This window comes from Equus quagga, chromosome 11 (genome assembly GCF_021613505.1).
Source record: "Equus quagga isolate Etosha38 chromosome 11, UCLA_HA_Equagga_1.0, whole genome shotgun sequence".
In the NCBI taxonomy this organism is placed as follows: Eukaryota; Metazoa; Chordata; class Mammalia; order Perissodactyla; family Equidae; genus Equus; species Equus quagga.
The window spans coordinates 93,930,766-93,956,464 of record NC_060277.1 but is presented as its reverse complement, the minus strand read 5'-3'; the positions used below and the strand labels follow the sequence as shown (position 1 = coordinate 93,956,464).

Here is a 25,699-nt window from a genome sequence, read left to right as displayed (position 1 = left end):
CCAGCCCCCTCCATATTCTCCATGAGATTATTTAAATAAACCCTGGATGCCAGCTGGCCTGCTGGGCACTGCCCAGTGCCAGGGGGCTGGACACGGAGGCCAGGACTGCGTAGGAGAGTCAGGGTATGGAAGGGAGACTGCACAGACAGCCACCCTGTTTACAGCTCTGTCCTGCCCACCTCCCCAAGCATGGGGCGTACCCACTAGCTCTGCCATATTTAGCTCAGATGCAGGGCCTGTTCTCAGAAGTGAGCATGAGGGGACACCAACGGGCTGGCCCCCACAACCACAAGGAAAGAAACAAAACTCTGGAACAGGATTGAGCATTTATTGCAGCGCTAACAGAGGGTGCTGGGGGCTCCATCCCGCCTCTGCCCTCTTCACGTCCCCCTTCCTCCAGTCTTCTCCAAGCCTCCTTCCCAGACCATTCCAGATCCCCTTACATTTGTCTTTGTCCTTCTCTGAAGCTGAAAACTGGACCAGGGTCACTCCTCTGAAGAAGGGACCTCTTGCCCTCACTAGCGTCTTTTGTCCCTTCTTCTGGAGCTGGGGCTACTCGGCTGTGCTGGCCCCCAGCTCTGTACCCCTAGTGCCCCCCATCTTTGCTCCCCTCCCTTTGGGAACTCAGGGGACCCAGGCATTCTGGCCTCTGGCTTCCTCCTCCCCTAGCCCCCAACACTGGGCAAACTACAAAGCATCCATGGCCAGCAGCTCTCTTCTGTGGTCCTAGCCAGGAAGGGCCCAGCCCAGGGCGGGCATGATGGAGTCACGGTCCCCTTCAGCCTCTCTGTGCTTCCTGGGACATGGAGCGTGACAGGGAGCGATGAAGGGCGCCGGGCTTGCTGACAGGCACTACAGGGGGCAGCTGCTTGGTGATCTCGGCCACATCCTGGCGGTCCACACACTGGCCACCCAGGGCTGCCTCCATTGCCAGCAGATCCTGCAGCTGGATGGGAGTATCCTCGTGCTCCTCCTTGGCGCCCACCTTGGTGGGGGTGAAGATAGGTAGTGGCAGCACCCGCTGGTAGGGCAGCTGGTACTCCTGCAGCCCACGGCCGAGGATGCCCATACGCATCACCAACCAGGGGGAACGTTGTACCAATGCCTGGCACTGCCCCTGCCGGTGGTAGGTCTCACGCCGCTGGGCATCCTCCTCATGCAAGGAGCAACTGGGAAGGAGAGGGGAGGGGGACACTGAGCTCCTGAGAGCTGTAGCCCTCCAGTCACCGGCTGGGGCTGGGGCTGGGCAGGGGGCTCCCTGAGGCTGCCAGGACCTGGGGTGCAAGAGGGGTGACTCCACTCCCCAGTGGGCACTCTCCTTGCTCCCACCCCCAGAAACTTCTCCAGGTCTTGGTGCTCTGGCCTCATAAGGCCCAGGAAGGGTGCTCTAGGGAAGGAGAGGAGGGACCCCCAGCTGGCCAGCACTCACCCCTCTTCAGGCCGTGTGGACAGTGTCAGATCCTTCCATTCAGCCCAGAAGGCCTCTCTGCACTCGCGGTTCTCCTCGGACACCTGGCAGCTCAGCTCTGAGGTGGCCATGGTCACTGCTCACTCCTTCTTGGCTCTGCTCCTCCCAAGCCCTTTAAATAGCCCCCTCCTCCCCCTCTTCCAGGGGCTATTTTCAGCCCCTCTGGCGTCATATGCTATAAGCAGAGCCAAGACTCACTGATGGAGGACTCTGGGCTCAGGGTGGGGGTTGGGGTACCTGGACTCTGGCTACCCCCAGGTCAGAGGTCAGCTTCTGAAGAGATCAAGATGCTCCAGTGGGGGCAGGGTCCTCAGATTGACACCTCCAGGTGTGTGACACTGCTTAGACACTGTCTGAGACCAGGCACATGCCCAGCCTCGTGCCACCTTGGCACTTGCCCTCTGCCCCACCCCTTCCCCCTCGCCCAGAGAGGACAGTCGCTTGTCTGTAAACAGAGCAGGAAACAGTGGGAACCCAGGCCCCCACTGCTCTCCTCTGCCTGGGCTCAAGGGCACATCTTACGGCCATGTCCCTCGACAGGGACAGTACCACCATGTCCTCAGGTGTCTGTCCCCAAAGGCTTGGTCCCTGACCACCACCACACCGGCAAAGATTCTGGAAATTAATTCCACACCTGGGACCCTGGGCACGAACTTCTGCCCGGTATTCTCCTTTCCATGGCTGGTGGTCAGAGATGTGGTCCCCAGGTAGAGCCAGTGAGGGTGGAGGAAGCAGGTGTGGGAGGTGGCCCCCAGCTCTACCCCGACCCCCCAAGTGGGGTCAAATGGGGTGCGGTGGGGACCCAGGGGCTCTGATGAATGGCAGAGGTACAAGATTCGGCTCTAGCCCCAAGTCAGCCATACACAGGCTGTGACCATGGGTCAGTCCCTGCTCTTTTCTGGACCTCATTTTCCCCACTTTCTGGTCACCATGGTCTGGGACCTGCCAGCTGCAATGTGCCACCTAGGAGGGGCCAGCTCTCATTCACGGGGGGCAGGATGGCTACTGTGACAACCCAGCAGCCATGAGTAGCAATTCATGGTTCAAGAAGCTGGCACACAGGATGGTGGCACAGGGGGAGGAGGAATGAGGGCATTGCCGGGAAGACACCAGAAGAGGCGGTAACAGGAGCTGAGATGAGGACCTTGTGGGGACAGTAGAGCTCCAGCTGGGAGTGGAACTGCATACGCTTGATTACTGAGGCACTATGCCCGACTCTTGCTTTCTTTTCATCTTACAACAGCCCTATGACATAATGAGTCTCATCTGTACCAAGTAGGCAATGGAGGCTGAGAGGTAGCCTTGCCCAGGGTCACACACCCAGCCAGGACCAAGATGGGACCCTCTGGCTCTAAGCAAGTTGGCTCCTTTGGAAGCTCCGCAGGGAGGGCAGGACAAGTATCCCGACAGCCTGCCACTCCCCTTGCCCTTGTCTGGGATCGGACTCCCTGCTGCCCCTGGGGATTGTGATGGGACAGAGGGGGCAGTGAGTGGACCCCGAGAGACCGAGATCCCAGAGGTGCCTCAGTGACCTGGAAGCCCAGGCCCCACCTCCAGGCCATCCGGACTTGGGACTCTAGGAACAGTCAAGGTCTGCTGTGGGTGCTGTTGAGTCTCTCCTGCCTCCCCCCAAATCATGGAGACCTTAACCTGACCTTCCCTCACAGGAGGCCTGGCAGGGTGGCAGGGCATTTTCCTCTGACTGTTCATCTGGCCAGTTGAACCGTTCAGGGAAGGGGGAGGCTTCCAGGAACTCAGTCCTCACTGGTTCCAGCCTCCTGTGGGCTCCGGGGAGGGTGTGAGAGGGCACGTGAGGTGTCTGTCTGCAATGGCGGCTCACTCCTTCCTCAGCTCCATGGTGCTGCCCTCCTCTCCCTGAAGAGGCCAGGCTGCAGGGGTTGCTTTTTTTTTTTAATTGGCTCAAATTACAAAGATCCCCAAGGAGGCCCTGAGGGGAGGGAGAGAACCTGGGAGAGGCAGAGGTTTACTGCCAGCACCCACCATCCCCACCTGCCCCCCCAACAAGTGCATGGGGAAAAAGGTCCCAGACCCTTTAAATAATCCTAAAAAACCGTGATGAGAGAGCAGGCAGATGAAAGGGCTCCTGCACCTTAACACTGGTGACAGGCTGCCCTGACCTCCGTCCTGCCCAGGGCCCTGGCCCTGCCCCACCAAGCCCGAGGCTCCCATTCCAGACCCTGCCCCTGGCTACGGAGGGGACAGCGGATCTCCTCCTCCAGGAGGCAGGGACCCCATGTAAACATCAGCAGGACAGACGCCCCTTGCCTCAGCGGCAGAGCCCCAGAGCCCCAGAGTCCCAAAGTCCAGATGCCTGACCCCACAACCTGCTCACGGCCAGGGCTCCCAGGCACCGCGGAGCACGGTAAAGGGCGGTAGCTTGGGGCCAAGATGCCGCCATGGGAGGAAGTTCTTCCTCCCACTGCTTGAGGGCAGGTCCTCTTTGGGCAGTGGGAAGCCCACTGGCCCCCCTCTCTGGCTCTGGGGGCTGTGGCGACAGGACCCTGGCCTGCAGGGTGACAAGGGGGCATGGTTATGCCCGGGCCCCCAGCTCTCCGATGCGCTGCCGCAGGTGAAAGGCAAACTCAAACATGGTGGCTGCCAGGCTCTGGTGGATGAGGTACCGGGGCAGGCGACCCTGGGGGAAGGCAGGAAGAGGTTCCAGGAAGGCTCGCCCTCAGCAGGTGCTCCCCTCAACAACTGGCACCAGCGGGGGGCCTCTAACCAAAATGTAGGTGCAGCTCTGGACTGCAGCCTCGGACACCCTCTCCCTCTCACTCCTGGCAGGGGGAACATGCTGTGCCCGGTCTTGGCACTAGCCACGCACACAGACCGGGGAGGGGCTGGGTTGGCAGCCAGCCATCCTCCTAGGGCCTCAGGAGTCAGAGGTAAAAAAGGGGAGGCACAGGCCCTCCAGCAACCCAGGGCCAGAAGACCATCTGGACTCCGCCCCAAATTTCAGAGTAAGGAAGGAGGCGGAGAGTAGGGGAGGCCCTGAGCAGGGCAGGGAGCCCCCAAGGTCACACAGCAGAGCCCCCTCCACTCCACCGAGCTTGCCTCACAGCCCCAGCAGCCCCACCTTGAGATCTGTATTAAGGATCCAGATGAAGGTGCAGACTCGAGGGTTACTGGCCGGCTTGAGCACGATGAAGCCCCCAGGACCATTCTCTCCCCTAAGGAGAGAGGTGCCAGTGGGGAGGGGACCTTGGAGTCAGGCAAGGCCCTTGACGCCCCCCACACACCCTATTCTTGGCTCATGGCCTGGGGTGGAAGAAGGAGGGGAGCTGCTGGTCTAGCGATTGCTACCTTGCCTGGCAGGGCCCAGAACAGGTGACCCAGAGGCCACAGCCCTCCACCCTCACCCACTATGTGATGCTCAAATCCTCCTATAAGGGCCTGCCGATGTTTGCACACCCCCAGTGGCAGGGAGCTCACCACCTTCTCAGCTTTCATCCACTCTGTCCAGGGATTCCAGGTCAGCTCTGGTTGTCAGGGGGTGGGCTGAGCAGACACTTATCCCTGCCCAACTCAGGGAGTAGTGCAGTGCCACTGGGCTCCAGGAGGGGGTGCCTCCTCAGGAGGCGGTCTGGGGCTGGGCTGTATGGTTCACATCCCATTGCCATTTAATCCACACCCAGCTCCAATGAGCACTCTTTTTTCTTTTTTGAGGAAGATCAGCCCTGAGCTAACTACTGCCAATCCTCCTCTTTTTGCTGAGGAAGACTGGCCCTGAGCTAACATCCGTGCCCATCTTCCTCTACTTTCTATGTGGGATGCCTACCACAGCATGGCTTGCCAAGCAGTGCCATGTCCACACCTGAGATCCAAACCAGTGAACCCCGGGCCGCCAAGAAGCAGAACGTGCGAACTTAACCGCTGCGCCACCGGGCCGGCCTATCCACTGAGCACTCCTAAGCCCACTCCATAGATAAGAAGGTTGGCACTCAGAGAGGAAACAAGCTTGCCCGTCACCCAGTAAATTTGGGGTGGGGCAGAGGGCAGAGATCAGTCTCATACTCAAAGAACAGTGCTCTCTGTGGAAGCCCAGGAAGGACAGGGAAGAGCAGAATATCCGGGGCGAGGCCGCCTGCAGCACTGGAGTCTGAGATTAGACAGCAGAACTGGAGGATGCCCCAGCACAGACAGCAGGAAAACTAACCCCTCTTCCTTCGGTGGGACTTCTGAGCTCTCCAGGAGAAAGGCAGGGCAGCGGGGACAGGGAGGGGGGATGAGAGGGGCCCCGATGCTCCTCAGGCAGGAAGGTGAAGCTCCAGAATGCAGAGCCTCCTGCTCAGGGCACCCAGACTAGCATGACCTCATGGCTCCCAGCCCTCTTCTTGGGCTTGTCCCTACCCACAGTCTACCCCTAGCGCTGCCTTCTGGCTCGGGTGGCGTGGCTCCAGCCACCATCCCCCAGTCTCCCGCAGACGGAGCAGCGATTAGCAGGATTAGGGGCTGGGACAGGAAAGCAGCCTCGGCAGGAGAAAGTGCCCAGATGGACATACTGTACCCTGCCCTGTCCTCACAGCCACCAGGGGAGGGGCCCGCAGGGACGACCCTGGCCAAGGCGAGGCTCACCTGACATATTTGTGTGTTGGGGGCTTGGCACAGTGGCTGGTGGCAATGCCTGATGACAGGTATCGGTCTCTGCGTCGCTCAATGCGTCGGACATTCACAAAGTCCCTGGGGGAGGGAGGGTTAGGTCAGGGGGGCACCAAGCCTGAGATCCAAGGGTAGAAGGCCTGCCTGAAAGGAGGGGGCGTGGTGGTTACTCACCTAGGGGAGACCACACCGCCCGCAGCCCCTGCAGACACATCATAGGAGATAAGGGTGTTGTCTTCTACTCGCTGCAAGATCTGCAGGGCCGCCAGGGAGACAAGGTATAGCTCAGCCCAGGAAACCCCAGGGACGGGTCCCAGCACCTTAGGAGACCCCCAGGCCAGCCTGCTGTCTGCTCAGGGGCCTTTACTAAGAGCCATGCCCATTCACGGGCCCTGGGCCTGGCACTCTATGAGTACCCTCTTTCCATCTTGCCCACCCTCTCAGGAGGCACTATTATCATGATCCCCATTTTACAGATGGGGAAGCTGAGGCACAGAGCACTTGATGACATGACCCAGGTCCCCTGGGGAAACTGGTCATGCTGGGGTATGATTGCCCTGAGCAGCCATGTCAGTCTGCTTCTACCCAGAGAGGTGGTCCGGCAAGGCCCCCTGGCTCAGCTCACCTGGCAGGCGGTCACCGTCTTGTTCCACAGTACCATCCTCTCGGGCTGCAGGATCACTTCCTGGTATACCAGCTCCGCGGGGCAGGGCAGGAAGGTCTGGGGAGGGCAGGTGGAGGGCTGGGTGGTGCCAGATGTGCTCGGGTGCACCAGCCCTTCCCTCTCAATGGGGAGAAACCTGCCAGAGGGCTCCTCGGCCACTTCCTGGAGTCCCAGACAGGGCAGGAGGCTCCAGGAAACTCCAGGACACCTGCTTCCCTCACTCACCTTCAGGATGAACGTCTTGCCATGAAAGGGAATCTCAATGGTGTACACAGTGTCCCCATATTCCTGTGGCAGGGGCAGAAGGGTAGCAGGGAGGTGGGCAGAGGGCAGGGGCAGGGCATGCGGCAGTGGGCTGGGGGCACAAGAATGGGTGACAGGCAGGGCAGGTTTTTAAGAGCTCAGGGTAGAAAACTCCAGGAGTTTGAGGATATTTGAGCAGCTGTTAAAAAACAGTGGTTTTGACAAATGTCCGGCAACAAGGAGAGGAAGCCTTGTGCTATCAAGTTAAAAGACAGGAGCACAGCTGTGGCTGCAGCCACAAAGAACCGTGTCTCCAGGCTGACAAGGGCTGCCAGGGGAGCTGGCCAGAGAAAGGGCTGGGGATGTTTCCCCTCTATTTTCCAAGCTCTCTGCCATCTTTTTAGATAATGTTGTTTTGATCATGAAACAAAACACCGGACACAGGGCAGAAGCCTGGCTTCCCCTTCAAAGCAGGAGCCAAGGGAGCAGAGCAGCAGGGAGGAGAGGATGGGTGGGGGAGTAGCAGGGGGAGGGGCAGTGGGAATATCCAACCCAACTCAACCCCAGGGCCCAGCCCCCTCTCTTGGGGCAGGAATAGGGTTCCAACTCATGCAATCCTTGGGCTTATTTCTCAGGCCTCAGAAAAGGGAGGGAAAGCTCCCAACACACATGGGCGGGTCAGGTGGGAGAGAGGTTTCTTACATTATTCTTCTCGAACTTCCAGTTTTCCTCCTGGGCCAAGATCTGGTCCACCACTGCTGTGGCCTCCTTCCCCTGACGAATGTATTCCCGTTCCTGGCCAGGGATGGGAGGCAGGAAGGGATCAGCCTGGTGCCTGCACCCCACCTTGTTCGTGGCCGGTTCTTTCTCTAGACACTCCACACACCTCTTACAGAAGGCTGACCCAGCCAGATGTGGGGTGTGGGGTGGTCTCCTGGGCCCTGTGGGGTTCCTGGGGCCAGGGACTGTGGCCAGGGACTGTGGCTATGGCTGCTCCCCACTGGGCCCCAGGCATGAAGGAGAACAGTGGGCCTGACCGACGGTGGGGCAGACACTCAGAGACTGACAGGCATTCAGGCTGCTGAGGTCTACCTTCTGCCGGGAAGCCCCTGTCCACCCTGGCTGAGCCAGTGCTGGCCCTTTTCTGGGATGCCCTCCAGAGGTAGGATGGGGGTGGCAGCCAAATACCTGGGCAGAGAAGCTTTTCTTCCCGACGACTTCATCTTCTGATTCATTGTCAGACCCTGCAGAGAGCGAGTACAGATGACAATGGGAAGGGTGGGGAGAAAGTGGGGAGGTAGTGGGGTTCGGGTACAAGTGCAAGGATGTGGGGGGATAGAAGTGTGTGTGGGAGAGGGTTGCTGTATTTCCCCAGGGAGCTGATAGAAGGAAGAGAAAGAACAGACCCAGCCTTCTCCGCTCCTCATAAAACCCTCCCTGAAGGCAGTTCCCCCACCCACTGCCCTCACCTGCAAAGGATTCTGGGGGTGAATAGAACTGGCCCTCAGACAGAGCGCCGGAGAAGAGGAGGGGTCCGCGAGCGACAGCAGCCTGGGCAGCAAGATACCCTGAGGGAGCAGACATGGGTAGCCATTGTCCCAGACCGAGAACAGGCACACCTTACACGCCTTAGCAGCCTGCCTCCCCTGCCCCCCAGCTCACCCTGAGGCTCTCCGACGCTGCTCAGAGTTGGCAAGATAGCTCAGAACTGGCTCTCATGCCTGAAACTCTCCTCTCTTGAGGCTAGGATGACCCCCACTGCACCCCCTTACCCCCAGCACTCACATCGCTCCTCCTCAGCCTCCTGGGGTAGGACTTTGAAGTCAAGGAACCAGGTTTCCAACCAGGCAAGGACAAAGGAGACGATGGGGAGCAGGTAGCCAAATGCCCCTTTGCTGAGCAGCTGTGGAGGGAGGGGGCTGAGCTCCATGGCAGGGGTCACCCCAAACCCAGAGCCCCTTCCTGGGGCTACCAATTCTGGCATACATCCCACTCCTGGTACCAGATGCTTGGGGGACCCTCTGTGGCACATGCCTCTGAGATGGATTAATGCATTCTGCAGCAGGATAAACTGAGGTTAGGCTGGAGGAAGAACTTTCTGTTCTTGGGGTTTTAGTGGGGCAAGTGGGGGAAGCCAGTGAAGATGATTCCTTAGAAATATCAAAGGACAGGATTCCCCCTCACCCCAACTGTGACAACAGGGACAGGCACCCAAAATCAGAAAAACGGTCCCTTAGGAGAATCCCATCCCTCAGGCCAGAGACCCACCAGACTAGCCAGACCCTGAGCTACTGACCTCAGAGAGGATGACCTTGACAATGAGGAATGCACTAGAAACCAGCGTGGTAACCTGCCCAAGGAAGGGAAGGACGGAGAGAGGGAAAACTGAGGCTGGAGAGGGAGTCCTCCTCCAGCCCATCCCTTGCACCAGCCCTGCCAGGGCCCGAGAGCTGCCAGGAAAGTGGCATCTTACCGCAATCACCCACCAGTGCCGGAGCCGCAGCACAGCGTAGCCCAGCAGCAGTCCCGAGAAGCGGAAGAAGGCCAGCACCTGGAGGGGCCGGGAGCCAGGCAGGGCGCCATCACAGGCAAGTCAATGCCCCACCCTCCCCCTCCAGTCCTGCCCCCCCAGGTTCTCTCCACATGGTGTGCACGCCTTGGGAGAGAACAGCTAAGTCAGTGTTTCTTTGGGGACGATTTGGATGTGACCTTCTTGGACAGGGGTCTTGTCTTCCCCTCCCACTTGGGGCTCTCTGAAGGTGGGGCCTCATTTAGGAAACTTTCTGAAGGCTGAGGGCTTCCTGAGTATGGGAACCAAGTCTCCCTGATCAGATTAGGATGTGAAAGAAGCAGAAAGAAGAGAATCCAGCCAGAGTCATATCCCTGCCCCTTCTCTGCCCCTAGGGACCCCAGGATCCCCTAAGGCCACTCACAAAGATGTCGAAGAAGGAAGTTTTAAAGTTGTAGTGGATGATCTCCTGCTCCAGGTTTTTCTGGATACCTGTCTTGGTCTGGAAGAGGGAGATATGAACAGTTCCACACACAGGACCGGGTCCCCGGGGCTGCCCCTCACCTCTTAGAATAGGAAGAGGGCGGGGGGAAGTGGAACCTGGAGGAGAGGCTGTAAATGCTAAGCCACCACCCAAGGAGGCCCCCAAAGCACCCAGGGAGCTCAGCCAGAGGCCTGAGACCCCAGCACTAATACCCGAGACAGGCAGGGCTGGGCTCAAGCCCAATGCTCGTGGGCACACTGCACAGGAAGGGGTAGGCTCGGGGCTGTGCAGGGGAGGTGATGGGTCCTAAGCAGGTAGGTAGGGCTGGCAGGCAGGGTACTGGCAGCCTGCCTCTGACAGAATTTCATCTCCCTCCCACCACTGTGGTGCTCCATCTTCCCAGGCAACCATCCATCTGGGGTGATGGGGGCAGGGGGTGGGCAGTGGTGTCAGACAGAGCCCCAGGTGGCAAATCAATTGATTAGGTTTGTGCTTAATGGGCAAAATCTATCACGCTGTTGGAGAGGATGGCATGGATGGAGAGTGAACAGACTTGTCCTCGCCCTGGTCCCTGCCCCAGCCATCCAGACACTTTCAATGGGACCCCTGAGACCTTGGCTGGGGACTGAGGGGTCTGGATGGACGCTGAGAGCCAGACTCCAGCCTGACTCCTCAGGAGGAATGGGGTGGCAGGCCTAGGCTTCTGCAGGTGGGGCAGCAGCCCCCTGGAGAAGGGAAGACACAAGGGGACTCTGGGGAATGGATACCAGGAGTCCTGAGGGGGAAGACCCTTCACAACCATCTAGACTGGGGCTTCCGATCTCTGGCAGACGATCCAAATTTGGGGGGGGGGGGGGGGAGATACAGATGTTCAGGCCAGAGTCTGACTCTCAGGCTGAGCTGAGCATCTGGAATCTATATAGAACTCCCTGGTTATTCTGATGCTCAGAGCAGGAACCAGCAGTCTAGACAGGCCCTTTCCTCCTTGACACTCAACCCCCTGCACATCCCCACAGCACGCCTCTTCCTCAAGGCCACCCTGAGCCCCGGGGAGTCTGTCTGACACCCCAGCCCAGCCCAGCCCGGCCCTCCTCCTACTCCTCAGACTCGTCCCTCCTGGGCTCCACAGCCCCTCCCATGCCTAACAATCGCTGTCCCCCGGGGCTCTGTCCTCTGTCCTCTTCATAGAGAACTCTCCCTCTGCCTGGGTGCCTGCCTGCGCTGACTGCACCGGGACTCAGGAGAGGCGGGTTCCAGCCCCAGCTTTGCCAGTCTCTGGCTGCAAGACCTTGTGCGGGTCTTATAACCCCACTGGGGCCCTTGTATCCACTGGGCGACACACAGTCTGTTAGAGAACTAAAAATATATATGCTCCAAAATACAAAAATAAAACACAAAGTTGAAAATTAATAAAATTTTAGTTAGATATCTACCAAGTGAAACATTATGCTAACTCTACTGATTGTTAAATCCAGCATCTTGAAACTTTCATTACGTTTGAAAAGTTTGGAGGTTAGATTTTCTCACTTTGCAAGAATTCCCAAAGTTGCATGATGACTGCCAAAGTATTACAGACAATACAGCCACATAATTTCAAAAGCAAAAATTAAAACATTTTCAGGGGCTGGCCCGGTGCTGCAGCGGTTAAGTGCGCGCGTTCTGCTTCAGTGGCCCGGGGTTCACCGGTGTGGATCCCGGGTGTGGACATGGCACCGCTTGGCAGGCCATGCTGTGGTAGGCATCCCACATATAAAGTAGAGGAAGATGGACACGGATGTGAGCTCAGGGCCAGTCTTCCTCAGCAAAAAGAGGAGGATTGGCAGCAGATGTTAGCTCAGGGCTAATCTTCCTCAAAACAAAATTTTTTTCAGCTCTTTTCTGGCAAGAAAATCTCTATGGAATGAAGGAGGTGGGTGGATTTTAGTGCCTGCTTTGATGTTGGATGGGGCCTTCAAAAGGAAGAGTGCCCAAGACGTTGGCTATTTACATAGGCCTGAACCTTGCTGGGCCTCAGCTTCTTCATGGGTGAGATAGTCCCTAAGGTCCCCTGTAGCTGTGGCTCCAGCTCACCGAAGGTGCCAGCTCATTTCTGGGCACAAAGGACAGTCACCCTCAGAGCTCTGCCTTGCCCTCCAGCTCAACATACCCAGAATCAGACTCATCCTCTTCACGCCTAAACCAGCCTCTTCTGTAAATTCCTCACTTCCATCAAAGTCATCGTTTTCCTGTCACTCGAGCTTGAGACCTGGAGGAAGGGGACCTGCCATCCAGAACTCTGACCCACTTTGCAGGAGGAAAATGAGGCGAGGCTCAGGGAGGCTGAGTCCCTTGCTGATGTCACACAGCTAACACAGAAGAGGAGCTGGGATAGGACTGAGCCTGGGGTGCCCTACCCCCAGGGATCCTGCCTCTGTGGTCAGGTCCTGCTCTGCCCTGTCAGCACCCAGAAATCAGGCCCCACAGCCAGCTGGCCAAGTACTGCACTGGGGGAGGGGCTGCAGACCCTGCACTGAGAGGAGCTCCAGGCTGTTGGGTAGCATCTCAACAAATCTGGAAAGGCCAAACTGTCCAAAATGGGGAAGGAGAGCTGGGAGCCACTGGGAACTGGGAATTTCTACTGGTTTGCTCCCCAATGTACCCTCTGCTTTTAGCACAGTGCCTGGGACACAGCAGGGGCTCAAAAAATGTTTTCTGAAGGGACGAATGAGTGAATGAATGAATGAACTGAGCCAGAGAGCACAGAAGGGCAGAAAGACAAAAGCTTTCAATAGCTCATCCAGAGCCTGCTGGGCTCTCTGCTCCTTTCTCAAGAGTGTCCACTAGGGGGCACAAGGGCGCAGAGGTCAAGAGTGAACTCTGGAGCCACAGCATCTAGGTTCAAACCCTGCCTCCTTCACCCAGATGCTGAGAGACCTCAGACAACTGACTCGATCCCTCTGAGCTCCATTTTCCTTCTCTGGAAGATGTTCTTATCTGCCCATTCTTCATTTTACCCAGAAATCAACCCCATTGGAGAGGCAACCCTCCCACTGCAGATGGAGTAACTGAGGCCCAGGTGACCCCCCCAACATGGCTTGTGCCCCCAGCCTTGGCCCCACTCACGTTCAGCTCAATGATCCAGAGCAGGGAGACGAAGAGCAGGTCGAAGGTGACAAAGAGACAGAAGGTGCGGCGGACATCAGAGATGGCCCTGCGCTTCTCAGGAGGTGGCGGGAGCAAGTGCGATGAGAGGGTCTGGCTGTGGGACAGCGACGAGCTGAGGGAGGCCACGGCCGGCAGGCTGCGCTCTAAGTCGCGGGCCAGCTCCCCAGACGGTTTGTTCATCCTGGTGGGCCCCCACCTCAAGGAGGGGAGGGCAGATCCTCAGCGGCACGGCTGGGGGGAGGCGGGCGGCTGGGTCAGGTCCTGCATGTCAGGTCCTGGGTCCCGGTAACCTCCTTCGTCCCTTCACACACAGCCCCCACGGACCCCATTTGCTCCCAAACACATCTGCCCCCTCTCCCTGTCCCAACCCCACAGCCCAGGGCCCTCTCTGCCCAAACCCTCCAGCAGCCTGACTTTCAGGATGGAGGGGTTTAGCACCCTCTCTGTCCTTCCTCACCACCCCCCTGCAAAGCCCAGCGGGCCCCATGGTTCACCCTTGGAGGGCTCTGGGGTCCTCCCCAATGCCTAGGGGCACAGCCTGCTCCTGCCAAGTCCTGCCCTGTGGCTCAGCCTCTGGTCCTGTCAGCAGCCTCTGGCCTGCCCCCACCCCCAAGAGGACAGGGCCCCAAGCTCTGTTCTTTGTTTTCCAAACACAAAGGCACATTCCCTCCCAGCAGCCAGCCCTACCCTCCCACCCGCTAAGCCATGGTTACTGGGAGGGACTTCCTAGAGCAGTGTCTCTGAGAGCTCTGCGCTGGGACAGTGGCTATGGAGGGAAGACATCTTGGTCCCTTCTCTCTAGCTCCACCCCCCGCATCCCCCCTCAGGCCCATCCACCATCTTCTCTGACTGGATGGCTACACTGTGCTCCTAATGGGCGTGTCTCCAGGCCGCCTCTCATCCTGCAACAACCACTTCTCCACAACACAGCCAGAGAGAACTTTTAAGCATAAATCAGACCTCGCTATTCCCCGCTTACAATCCTCCTAAGGCTCCCCACCAGAGGGTCTCAGGATAACAGCGCCTCCGCCAAGCCGCCCTCCCTGTCTGGGCCCTGCGGAGTGTGGCTCTGTCCAGATCCTCAGGAGGCATGCCCCACCCCCAACTCCCATCGCCACCCTGGCCTGCTTCTAGGTCCCTACGTGTGGCGGCCCCGGCCGGCCTCGGGCCCTTGGACCTGGCTCTCCCCACTGCTGCGTGGAACGCTCTTCCCGGTCCTCTCAACTGGCAACTCGAAAGCCCTCTCCTCAGAGCCTGCCTCCCTCCTGTCCCCAGTCACAGTGTCACCTTCTATTACAGGCCTTTACTTCACTGAAGCAGCCATTGTCTGAAATGATCTTAGTTATTGTTCTGCAAACTCCGCAGGGGCAGGGCCTTTACCTGACTTGGTCACCGCTGTCTCCTAGTGCCTGGCACGATGCCTGGTACCTAATAGGTGCCAAATAATTGACTGCTGACTAAATGGATGATCCAGAGGGTCTCCTGGCCCTCCATGCTAGGACCAGCAGAGAGGACCAGGGCGAACTCAAGAGAGTAAGAACCAGCAGCCACGACTCAAGGCTAGCCCAGAGCTCCCTGCCCACATGACACCACGCCCATGGCTGTTTCACGTCCACACAGAGCAGGAGGGCTCCTCCTATTCCACAGGTAAGAGAGCCAACGCTCAGAGAGGTGAATGGATTTATCTCCCCCTTAACTGCCTGTGCAACTAAGGGGCTGAAATTCTCAGGAACCCTAGAGACAAAAGGGGCCCTGGAGCACTCCCTCCCTGTCATGCAGCCCCCAGGCCTGTCTCTGTTCCACCAATTTGCTGGCAAGGGGCCCTAAGAGGCCCTGCCCCCTGGGCGGGGGAAGGAAGGGTTCAGTCTAGAGCCAGGGGGGGAGGTGACTCAGCGTGGTGTGGCCTGAGCTTCTGTGACTGGCCAGATCAAGAGTCTCCCTGAGTCTTCTCCCATGCCAGCTCGGGGAAGGGGGATGTAGGGGGGCAGGTTTGGGGGCCAGTGGAAGGGGAGCCCTAGATGTTTGTCCCTGATCCTGGGAAAGCAAGATCCCATCTGTCTCCCCTCCTGATTTGCTGTCCTCTCCATAACTTTACTGTCTACTACCTTCTGTGGCCCCCTCAATCTACTAAATCCAAAACAAGCCCCCAGTTTGTGGCCAGCAGAAGGTTTGAAGCAAGGCAGCTTGTCCATCCCTATGCCTCTGCGCAAGCCCTAACAGACAGGAGCTGACTATTCTCAGCAGAGGCACCAGCCTAAGGCCACCCCCCAACAGCATACTCTCGGGGTCCCCATGACAAATTCATCCAGAGGGTACTCAAGGGAAGCTGGGCCCAGCTCTGGAAGGGGGCAGTGAGAAGAGGAGATGTGACAGGCCGGCAGCAAAGGGAGCCCCCAGCATCCATCAGCTGGACTCAGAGCATCCCTCACAGTGACAGGGGTACAGCTCCGGGGCGAGTGACATTTCCTTGTCTCTAATAGCCTCTTGTCTCCTACCAGACCTGTCTCCATCTCTCCTCTTTCCTGCCTCTCCCACAAACCGCCTTTCTATCTTTTCTCTAAGTGTCTCTGCACCCCTAATCCCATGTCCATCTTTATTTCACCCCGTCTCTGGGTCTTCCCCTCAATCTCTCTCCCATCTACGAGACTTGTTCTCCACCCCGACCAGATCAGTCTCTGTCCCTTTCTCCAGTTTTCTCTCCTGCTCTTCTCTATCTGCCTTCCCCCTATCTCTCGCTCCCTCTTCCCTATCTCACTGCAGGGCCAGTCTGCTCCTGTGTCAGCCTAGCTTTCCCCTGCGCTTTCTACCTCCCTCCCTGGGACAGGACTTCAGTGGCAGCAGCTTGGGTGTGAGACACACTAGGAGTGGCAATAGCACCGACACTCACACACCCAGACATCCCTGTTGAAGCGAGAGACACAGATGGGGGCTGAGAGCAGAGGTGTCGGGGAGCCTGGGAGAGCTGCAGATGCAAGGGCCTGTGGCAGCCCAGCATGGGGCACTGAACAGGGCTGGGGCAGCTGGCAAGGAATCAGAGCGGGGGGGATCTGTATCTCCCTTGTCCGCGAAGCAGCTCAGAGTCCAAATAAGCGAGAGCTTGTCGAGAAGGAGCACCAGTCAGGGGTTAAGACCTGCATCCCTGGGGCCGGCCTGGTGGCACAGCAGTTAAGTGCGCACGTTCCACTTTGGCAGCCTGGGGTTTGCCGGTTCGGATCCTGGGTGCGGACATGGCACCACGTGGCAAGCCATGCTGTGGCAGGCATCCCACATATAAAGTAGAGGAAGATGGGCACATATGTTAGCTCAGGGCCAGTCTTCCTCAGCAAAAAGGGGAGGATTGGCAACAGATGTTAGCTCAGGGCTAATTTTCCTCAAAAAAAAAAAAAAAAAAAAAAGACCTGCATCCTGGGCCTGGGGCAGCTGCTAATCCTGAGTAACTCTGGGCAAGTCTGCTCACTAAGCCTCCATTTCTCTGTCTGGGAAAAAGTCAGTGATTTTTAAAAATCCCTTTTTTAAGCAAGAGAAACGTTTTTTTTTTTTTAACCAAGGTCTTTTACTTATTTATTTATTTATTTTTGGTGAGGAAGGTTGCCCTGAGCTAACATCTGTGCCAGTCTTCCTCCATTTTGTATGCGGGACACCACCACAGGGTGACTTGATGAGCAGTGTGTAGGTCTGCGCCCGGGATCCAAACCCATGAACCCCAGGACATCAAAGCAGAGCATGCAAACTTCACCACTGGGCCAGTCCCAAGAGAAACTTTAAAAAATATAAAACCTTACTTGGACCCTTAATATGTAAAACAGATAAAAACAGGACTGTTACGGGTCCTGCACAGAAGGTGGCCAGGAGAGCCCCACCGGTCAGCCTTCCGTCAAACTCCAGGGTCACCCCTGAGGCATCTCCTTGGGTGTGGTCTGAAAACCACTCAGGCGACTTCAAAAGGCCTTTGAGCTCTGCCAGACGGCCTGCCAGTCTAAGAGACAAAGCCATCTTGGCCTGGAACTGCCCTAGCAGTCCCCAAAACGCTTGTTCCCTGGCCCCCTGGGCCTGGAGGGCAGAAGGCAGCAGTTGCCAGTGGAACAGCTAGGCCTGGCCTCTGCCACGCCGCACCCACCCTCCTGATGAGGAGAGGCAGCAAGGAGTGTTGTGCAGCTGGGGGGAGACAGCAGGGCTGCCACCCAGGCCCTGGGAGCAGCACCCCTGCCAAGCCCGCCGCCTGCTGTCACCGGCCCCTCCCGAGCACCTTCAGAGGTGTCGGGAGTGGAACAGCATGGTTGGCGTGAAGCAGTCCGCCTGGGATGGCTGCAGATTTGACACGCGTGTGTTTGCGGAAGCTGAGCTGCTAAGGCTTGGGGAGAGTGGGAGGGAGGGGGAAGGGAGGAAATTGGAGGTTTTATCGTCCTAGGCTGGAAAGAGGGGTGGGGAGGAGTAGTCAAGTCAGATCTGGGCATGGTGGGAAACTCCTGAGGCAAAGGGGAGGGGTGGGCACAGGCCCTCACGCCCCCTCCCTGACCTTCTCTTTCTTGCTCCAGGAAACACTAGTACCTGCGGAGGCAATAGGAGCTCTTGGGTGGGGTCCCAGACTCAGGGCAGACAACAGCAGGCAGCTGATATTGTGGAAAGAGGACTGGACTCTGAGGTCAGGGTTCAAATCTCAGTCGGCTATGCGCTCGGGGGCAAATAGAACCATTCTGAGACTCAGTTTCTTCAGTTGCATTAAATAAAGGCAACAACATACTTAATGCCCCAGAACTGTACCCTTAAAAATGGTTAAAATGGTAAATGTTACACTACGTATATTCTACCACAATGAAAAAGGCGACAATTGCTACCTGCTAGGGCTGGTGTTTACATAAACATCAGGAGGAAGTATGGCAGGTGCTTGGTCAGTGGTCGTGGAGATGGAACAAGTAGCTGGCAAGGCTGTTCAGGTGAGAGGGAAATTAATGGGGCAGGGGGTGGCAGTCACAGTGGCGCGTAATAAAATCATCCCGAAAGGCCGGGATTCAAATCTGAGCCCTACAATTCACCTGCCGGGTGACCCAGAGCAAGCTTTCGAAGCCTTCAGTCCAGGTTCCCTCATCTCTATGTAGAAAGGGCCAAGTCATTCCAGCTCCAGGCAAAGGTGACTTCCCAGGCTAGGGGATGGGGGCAGGAAGTGGGGGCTGTCCTGGCTCCCTGCACAGGCTCTCAGGACCCATCTCCAATACCATGCATTCCCACTGGTGCCCGGCCCCACTGCAGTTCCAAGCTCCTATCCACCTCCCACTCACCTCCAGGTCCCAATTTCCACAGTTCTTAGGTGGCAGGGGCACAGACGGGGTCCTTGACAGCCCTCAGCTACACCCCAGGCCAGAAGCTCCAGCCGTCTCCCTGCAGCTCAACACCCCAGCTGGCTGCAGCTCCCGGCTGGGGTTTCCTGGCCAAGGCAAGTCTGCAATTCGAACAGTGCCACTGCTTCACTGCGCAAGCCTCAGAGGCTGCATCTGGAAAGTGGGGATACTGTCTTGACCCCAGGCTGTCTGAGCATTGAAGGAGACAGCAATGTGGGGGAAATGCAGAATAGCGCCTGGCAGCAGAGAGTAAGCACTCAACAGAAGTTAGCCATTGCCACCAGAGTCTTCTCACCCTTTCCCATCTCCCAACCTCCTACAGAGGGCCGGGCCAACCTGTGCAAGTTCCAACCAGAGTTGGTTCCACAGAGCTATGCTCTGTGACCCGGGGCAGGGGGAACACGTCACATCTATATCCAGAAATGATCCACAGTTCTGGGCAGTGTGGCTTCTCCAAACCCTCTCCCGAGGCCCAGTGGACAGTGGACACAGGCTCTCAACACCTCCCCTGTTCTGCATTCCTCAGGAAACACAGCACTAGCCCTCCACTGGCCATTGGGGCTTCCCAGTGGGGTCTCTAACTCAGTACAAACCAGGAGCAAGCAGTGAAGCTGAGAAAGAACTGGACTCCGAGCCAGGGGAAGGTTCAAACCTTGGATTCCCACCTTACTAGTCACTGAAACTCTCCATTTTCTCCTCTGTAAAATGGGGATAACAATAGCGCCTACTTATTACAGGTATTATCGGGATTAAGTGACATTAAATGTACAGGCCTAGACGGTCCCTGACAGAGTGATCACTATGGAAGGGTGAGCTAGGATGACATCCCTGCCTCTTCTTTAGAGGAAGACACAGTCTTGGGCTCTGACTGCCCTATGAGAGGGCTTCAGGCCAGGTCTGGGGTTGTTCTGGGTCAAGGCGCCCCTGTTAACGCCCAGCTTAATGGAGAATCCACAGATGGGTGGGAGGCGGAGGCTCCAGGTGTGGAAGAGCGTGGCCTTGGCCCATGTCCTGTCGCTGGCCAGCCTGGGAGGGAGAACAGCAGACCAAACAGGCCTGTGGACCATCCAGACGGGCCAGCACAGAAGAAACGAATCCGGGCTGGCAGTGGCCCAAGCTGGCAGCCTGCAGACAGCCTCCCCTGGGCGCATCACACCCCGACCAGGAGCCGTGGAGATGAGGCTGGGACAGAGGAGACAGGAGCTCGGAGAGGCCTGCTCACAGTCCCCCAGCCAGGACGGGGCAGAGCAGACCCCAGAGGCAAGTGGGCATCCCCCTGTGCTGGGCTGGGCCCCGTAAGCCCAAATGCAGCTGCCTCCAGAGCCTCTGCTGGCCAGCAAGTGGGGTGTCAAAAGACCCCAAAGAGCTTAACGGCCACCCAGCCAGGGCCTGTGAAGAGCCCAGGGTCCTCCCCTCCACATCCAAACCAACAGCAAATCCTGCTGGCTCTTCCTTCAAAATCCAGCCAGCATCTCCCACTGCTCATCAATACCACCACCACCGGCACCCTGTCCAAGCCATCGTCTCTCACCTGCTACAGCTTCCTGACCACCTCCTTGTCCTTGTCCCAAGTCTATTCTCAGCACGGCAGCCAGAGGGATCCTGGTAAAAGTCAGACCACACCTCCCCAATGCCCAAAACTCCAATGGCTTCCAGGTCACCCAGAATAAAGGCAAAAGTCCCCACTCTAGCCTACAAACCCCTCTTCCCCTAGCCTCTGCCCCATGAACCATCTGCTCCAGCCACACTGGTCCCTCTCTGTTCCTTGGACACATCAAGCTTGCTGCCTACCCCAGGGCCCTTGCACCTGCTGTTCTTGGTCTGGAGCTTCTCCCACAGGTCTCTGCAATGTTCCCTCCCTCCATTCTGGTCTCTTTGTAAATGTCCCTTTGGAGAGGCCTTCTCTGAACTCTCTACTTAGCCCCCCACTCCATCCACTTACTCTCCTTTGTTCTTCACAGCAATTATCCCCAGACGTATCATATGTTTACCCGTCTGTCTTCTCCCACTGGAATGCCAGCTTCATGAGAGCAGGAACTCCTGCTCTGCTCACTGCTGTGTGTCGCGTACCCAGAATGGTACCAGGCTCATGGCAGACACTCAGGAAACGTGCTGAATGACTATTTACACCCTTTCCTACGGCAGCACATGCACAGGTACACAAGTACACACTCATGCCCAACCTGAAGGCACAGTCCCTCTGCGTCCAGACTGCCTGCCTCTCCTGGAGCTCGACTCCACCCTCTGCTGGTGTCCCGCCCTGCCCAGAGCCCAGGCACCCCCTTCACTAGCGGCCAAGGGGAACTGGCTTCCTGAGCAACCTCAGGTGGGTGGTGCTGCTCCCCACTTCCCTTCCCCAGCCAACTAGAGGTGAGTTAAATTCCTTGACAGCAAAAGTCAAGGAGGAGGGACTCGCTGTCTTGGCAAGACCCTAGCACTATGGGGGTTCACGCCCCTCCCCCAATACTCTCCTGACCTCTGGCTGCTGCCAGAACACCCCATGGCCAGCTGGACTCCCTTCTGCACCTGCACTCCTCGATTCCTCATTCTGGAACAATCTCCACCCCCGGGGAAGAACTGCAACTCTTCAGAGACCAGTTCAAAGGTCACTTCCTGGGCAAAGCTCTCCCTGGCCCTCCAGGCTTCCCCAAGCGTGGATCCAGGACTGGGGCTCAGCATTCTGCTTCTCATAGCTCTCCTTGCGCACTTGAGGCCCAGGTCACAGTGCGTGGCCATGGCACACATCTATTAAGCTACTTGGTGTGCGGATCTGTAACGCCCCCCCTGGAACCGGGAAAAGGGCATGGTTTTGGGGGTTGGTCAGCAGACCTGGTGTCAAAAGTCCAAAGTTATTCTTTATTAGGCTGTGTGCCTTGACCAAATCACTGAGTCTCTCTGAACCTCAGTCTCCTCATTTGTAAAATGGGGATAGTACAGTGCCCACTTCACAGAGCTACTGGAAGGATTAGAAATAACACATGCAAAGTGTTTGTGCTTAGTTACCAGTAGCTACTACTACTATTAGAAGCCATGACTACAGTGGCAGAGGCAGGGTCCTGGGCCAGGCATATATAGCACAGCACTTTGCCCAAACTGCATGTCCCATCATTACTGCTGGATGGAGGGATGGGCCCTGGCCTCAGCGCTGACCCAGGATGGCACATCTTAGGCTCTACTGTAACTCAGGGCCCGTGCATCAGCCCTGGCATGGTGGGCTTAGTGGCCCCAGCCCCGCCCTACTGACAGAGGGTTTAGGAAGTTCCCTGGAGAAGCAGGAGTTTAAGGAGAGGAGGACACGGAGGTAGTGGCAAATAAGCCAGGTTCCATTTCTCCTTTTCTTCTGGGTAAATGGAAAGCAAAGAGTCAAGCCAAAATAGAAACTACATTCATCACCGTACACTCACTCCCCAGCCCAGGAGGTTTGATGGCGCAGTTTACTAGAAAACCCTACCAAACAGATCCACTCAGCCCTCCCGCCCCCTGACACGCGAGCCCTGTTAAAGGTCGGGGATGCCCCAGTTCTGATTCCAAGACCCCTGGCCCCCTCAGGGGCTGGTGAGTCAGGCCCCACTCCACCCTCCACCACTGTCGGGTAAAACTTGGGGCTAATGAGGCCACGTTCTCAGGGTCAGTCTGGAAAGGGCCAGTCATCTTCCGGGAGAGACCTCTACCAGCCCACTCAAGGGGAGGCCTCCGCAGACGAGGCCAGGGCAGGGGTTCAGCACAGACTCCTCCTGGCACCAGCCCTGACCGCCAAAAGCCAGGACCAGCCTCTTGCCAGCGAGAAGAAGTTCGGAGGGATACACAACTGGCCAGATGAGATGCCCTCCTCATCCCTTGTCCCAGTGATGTGGCAGCTGCCCTTTTGGGGGCTGGGAGCCTGAGACAATTTCTGGGAGACAGTAGTGGACTTGGAGTCAGGAGTCAGTTCTTGAAGTCCCTGCTGAGTGACCTTGACTTTAGCTCCCCTGGGTCTCAGCTATCTCATCTGTAAAATGGATTCAACAATCCCCACCACTCAATGGAACAAGTATGATCTGTCAAATGCACAAGATTTTTGGTCTCACCCACACCCCCTCCCCAAACAAATCTAGGTGTACGAGAACTCAGTTTAATACAGCATATGAGCTAAGAGCTGGCAGTGTGCCAGACACGGAGCCAGTCCCTGGGGACATTCAGGGGCTCCAAGTCTGGGGAGGGAAGTGGACAGAGAAACACATGGAGCCACACTGTGATCAGCACTTTCAGGGAGGAACGAACAAAGGACTGTGGGCTCCCAGAGAAGGGAGCATCTGACCCAGGCTGGAGTGAGAGCGGTGGGGAAAGCCACAAGGAGGAGGAGCCAGCTGACCCAGGCTTGAAGAATCCGCATCTATGAGCTGCAGGCAAGGAGGACGAGCATTCAGGCAGCCAGAACAGCACGAACAAAGCCCAGACTCTCATGTAAAGCAGAGGCCCAGCCCAAAGGCCTACAGGCTGACCCCACCCCAGGGGGCCTGCCCCCAAACACCAGGAACCAGGCCTCCAGATCTCCCCACGCATGGTCCCCGCATGCTCTTAACCCAAGGGGACACTTCCTCATGGCCAAGAGAGGAAAGGAACCCCCAACCTCAGCAGAGGAGGGTGCCTCTGCCCTCCTGCCCACCTTGGCCCCCTCCCCGCATAAGAGCTCTGTTCCGAGGACCCAGCTCTCCATTTTACCTCCCGGTCTTTACCTCCCTCTGGTAAGTGCATCCTCTTGCTCTAAGGCCCCTCACTAACTGTCAGCTCCTCTGGGAAGCCATCCTTGGCCTTTCTCTCTCTTAGGATCCCACAGCTCCACATACATCTCTCGAGAATTAATGCTTGCCATATAACATTCATCCATTTCCAGATTAATTTCCTGAACAGACAGACATCAAGTCTGGGTCTTTTTCACTTTTGAATCCTCACTTAATAAATCCGGATCCTGCCCCCAATGCCCTCCACCCCAGAATTTTATTCATGAACAAAGAGCCAGGCTTTTGGGCTCTGGGACAGAATGAGAAGCAAGCCATATCTGTCCTCAAGCAGCTTATAAAAGTTACAAGCTGTTTATAAAAGTTATAACCACTGCTCTACATGGGTCTTAAATAAACAATAGTAGCTAACATTTATTGAGTTCTCACGTGTTGTTTTAAGCCCTATTATTTCACTTAATCCTCACAACAACTCTATGAGGTGGGCACATCACTATTTCCATTTTAAAAATGAGGAAACTGAGGCACTGACTTCCTCAAGGTCACAAACAGTATCAGAACCCAGGAAGTCTGGTTCAGGGGTCTGTATTCTCAACCACTATGCTACTACGAACGGGGTGCTACCGGGACACAGAGGGGCAATATTTAGTCTTGGGAGTCGGGGGAAGTCCATCCAGAGATGGTGCTACCTGAGCAGAGCACTGAAGGACAAGCAGAGGCAGCCTGGCAGAGAAGTGGAGAAAGGGCTTTCCAGGCAGAGGGGCTGGTGAGTGCAAAGGCATGGAGACACGAAATAGCAAGATGTGGACAAGCACACCCTGCAGTGCACATTATTGGACCCTAGGGTGCACATAAGAGACTGGCAGGGCAGAGGTCAGACCCTACAGAGCTCTGTACATTGTGCTGGGGATTCAGCCTTTCCTATAGGCAATGGGAAGCCATGAAAGGGTTTTAGGTAAGGAACTGACACTATCAGACTTGTGTTTTAAAAGGATTACGAGAGTTCCAGTTTGGAGACTGGATGCAGGCAGCCTGGGAAGCCACTGCGGCTCCCCTGGTGAGAAACACACCAACAAGGTGGGAACAGAAGAGATGGGGGCGCAAGACCAGGACTGAAGCGAGTTCAGGAAGTTAGCTGAACTAGGTCACCTCTTAGATATGGAAATTGAGGAGAAGAGGAAGTGTAAGATACTTTCCAGGTGTCTGGCTGGGATGGGGTGGCGGAGGAAGAACGAGTCTGCAGGGGAAAAGATCAGTTCAAGTTTAGACACAGTGAGCTCCAGCTGCAGTGCAGCTGTCCAACTGGTAGCTGAATGGCCAAGTCTGGGGTTCCAGAAAGGGGCTGAAGATGAAGATCTGGGCGCGATTCAGGTATTGAGGGGGTGTAAAGTTGAAGCCATGGGAGTAAAGGAGACCATCCACACTCAGTGTACAGAGTGCGAGGTCGGGCAGGAGAGGAGAATGTGAAGCAGTACTTCTACTGTCAGAACAGTAGGAAGAAAATAAGATGTTGACGCAGAGGAAGTCAAAAGGGGGGGGCGTGTCAATGATGTCAATTAGGAAGGAGAATCACTGGTGTTACGCACCTCTAAGAACTCAAAAGATAAGTTTAAAGGGCGCTTTTGATGTCAATTAAGAAGTCATTCACTGCCGTTTCCAAAGGAAGTTGGGGGAGACAGTATGACAGTGAGACGCAGGCCTACAGGAACGTGTAGACATTTTCCTGCTCATTCTCAGACCCTGACCCCTCCCCATAGCCTATTTCTGCCCCTTAACACCCAGAAACCGTCCCCTCGCCTTTCCGCTCAAAGGGAAAAGGAAGGCTTTGGGGGGCCCTCCCCAGGTCCTCCCGGGTGGGTGGGGCCGTGAGGGGCTGCGCCCGAGACCCCGAAGCCCGCGCAGAGCGGAGCACGGCCGAGCAGAGGAAGGGGGCGGAACCTGGGACGCGGGGGATGTGGGGAGGGTCGGACGGAACGAAGACGGACAACAGGCTGGCAGGCGGGGTCCGCTGGCCAGACCCAGCCCTCGTACCACCACCCGGTCCCAGTGACCTCTCCAGGACCCACCTGCTCCATGTCAGCCGCCGCCCTGGCTGTTCCTGCCCCAGCCGCAGGCCAGGTCCGCAGCCCCGGCAGCGCCTCAGAGCGGAAGGGGATCTTCCGGTGGCGCCACTTCCGCCGCCGGGTCCGCCCCGGAGAGCGAACCGGGAGGGGCGTGAGACGGCAGCCCCGCCCCTCCGCCTCGGCCTCCATCCCCCACGCCAGGCGCACAGCCAAGGGCAGGAATGGGGTACCCGCTGGTTAGACTTCAAGAGGGTCTTCCTGATGCGGGGGTGGGGAATGGGAAAGAAGCCCAGGAGCATCTTTATTATTGGACCACACAGGCCTGGCACTGCGTAAGAAAAGGAGAACTTCGTGGAGGGAGGACTGTGCGGCTGGGGGACAGGTTCTTTGGAGAAATCCAGTTCCTCCTGAAGGATTTCTCTTCTCTTCGTTCCTCCCACCCCGCCTCTT

At 57.1% G+C, this 25,699-nt stretch overlaps 2 protein-coding genes across 2 annotated transcripts; both read right to left on the bottom strand.

Annotated features, from left to right (window-relative positions):
- Positions 1 to 314: 314 nt before the first annotated feature.
- On the bottom strand, positions 315 to 1,594 carry TCAP (titin-cap). Its single transcript, XM_046676008.1, has 2 exons — positions 1,430 to 1,594; positions 315 to 1,169 (listed from the first exon to the last, which is right to left on the bottom strand). Exons 1-2 carry the CDS (start codon positions 1,537 to 1,539, stop codon positions 779 to 781), a joined length of 501 nt encoding a protein of 166 aa, XP_046531964.1. The 5' UTR covers positions 1,540 to 1,594; the 3' UTR covers positions 315 to 778.
- Positions 1,595 to 1,614: 20 nt separating this feature from the next.
- On the bottom strand, positions 1,615 to 25,358 carry STARD3 (StAR related lipid transfer domain containing 3). The gene is made up of 15 exons (XM_046676007.1): positions 25,253 to 25,358; positions 13,091 to 13,363; positions 9,929 to 10,006; positions 9,469 to 9,546; positions 9,292 to 9,345; positions 8,781 to 8,898; positions 8,465 to 8,563; positions 8,184 to 8,239; positions 7,698 to 7,790; positions 6,978 to 7,040; positions 6,714 to 6,809; positions 6,263 to 6,342; positions 6,065 to 6,169; positions 4,566 to 4,659; positions 1,615 to 4,124 (listed from the first exon to the last, which is right to left on the bottom strand). The coding sequence occupies exons 2-15, from the start codon at positions 13,310 to 13,312 to the stop codon at positions 4,020 to 4,022; spliced, it is 1,341 nt and encodes a 446-aa protein (XP_046531963.1). The 5' UTR covers positions 13,313 to 13,363; positions 25,253 to 25,358; the 3' UTR covers positions 1,615 to 4,019.
- Positions 25,359 to 25,699: the final 341 nt, after the last annotated feature.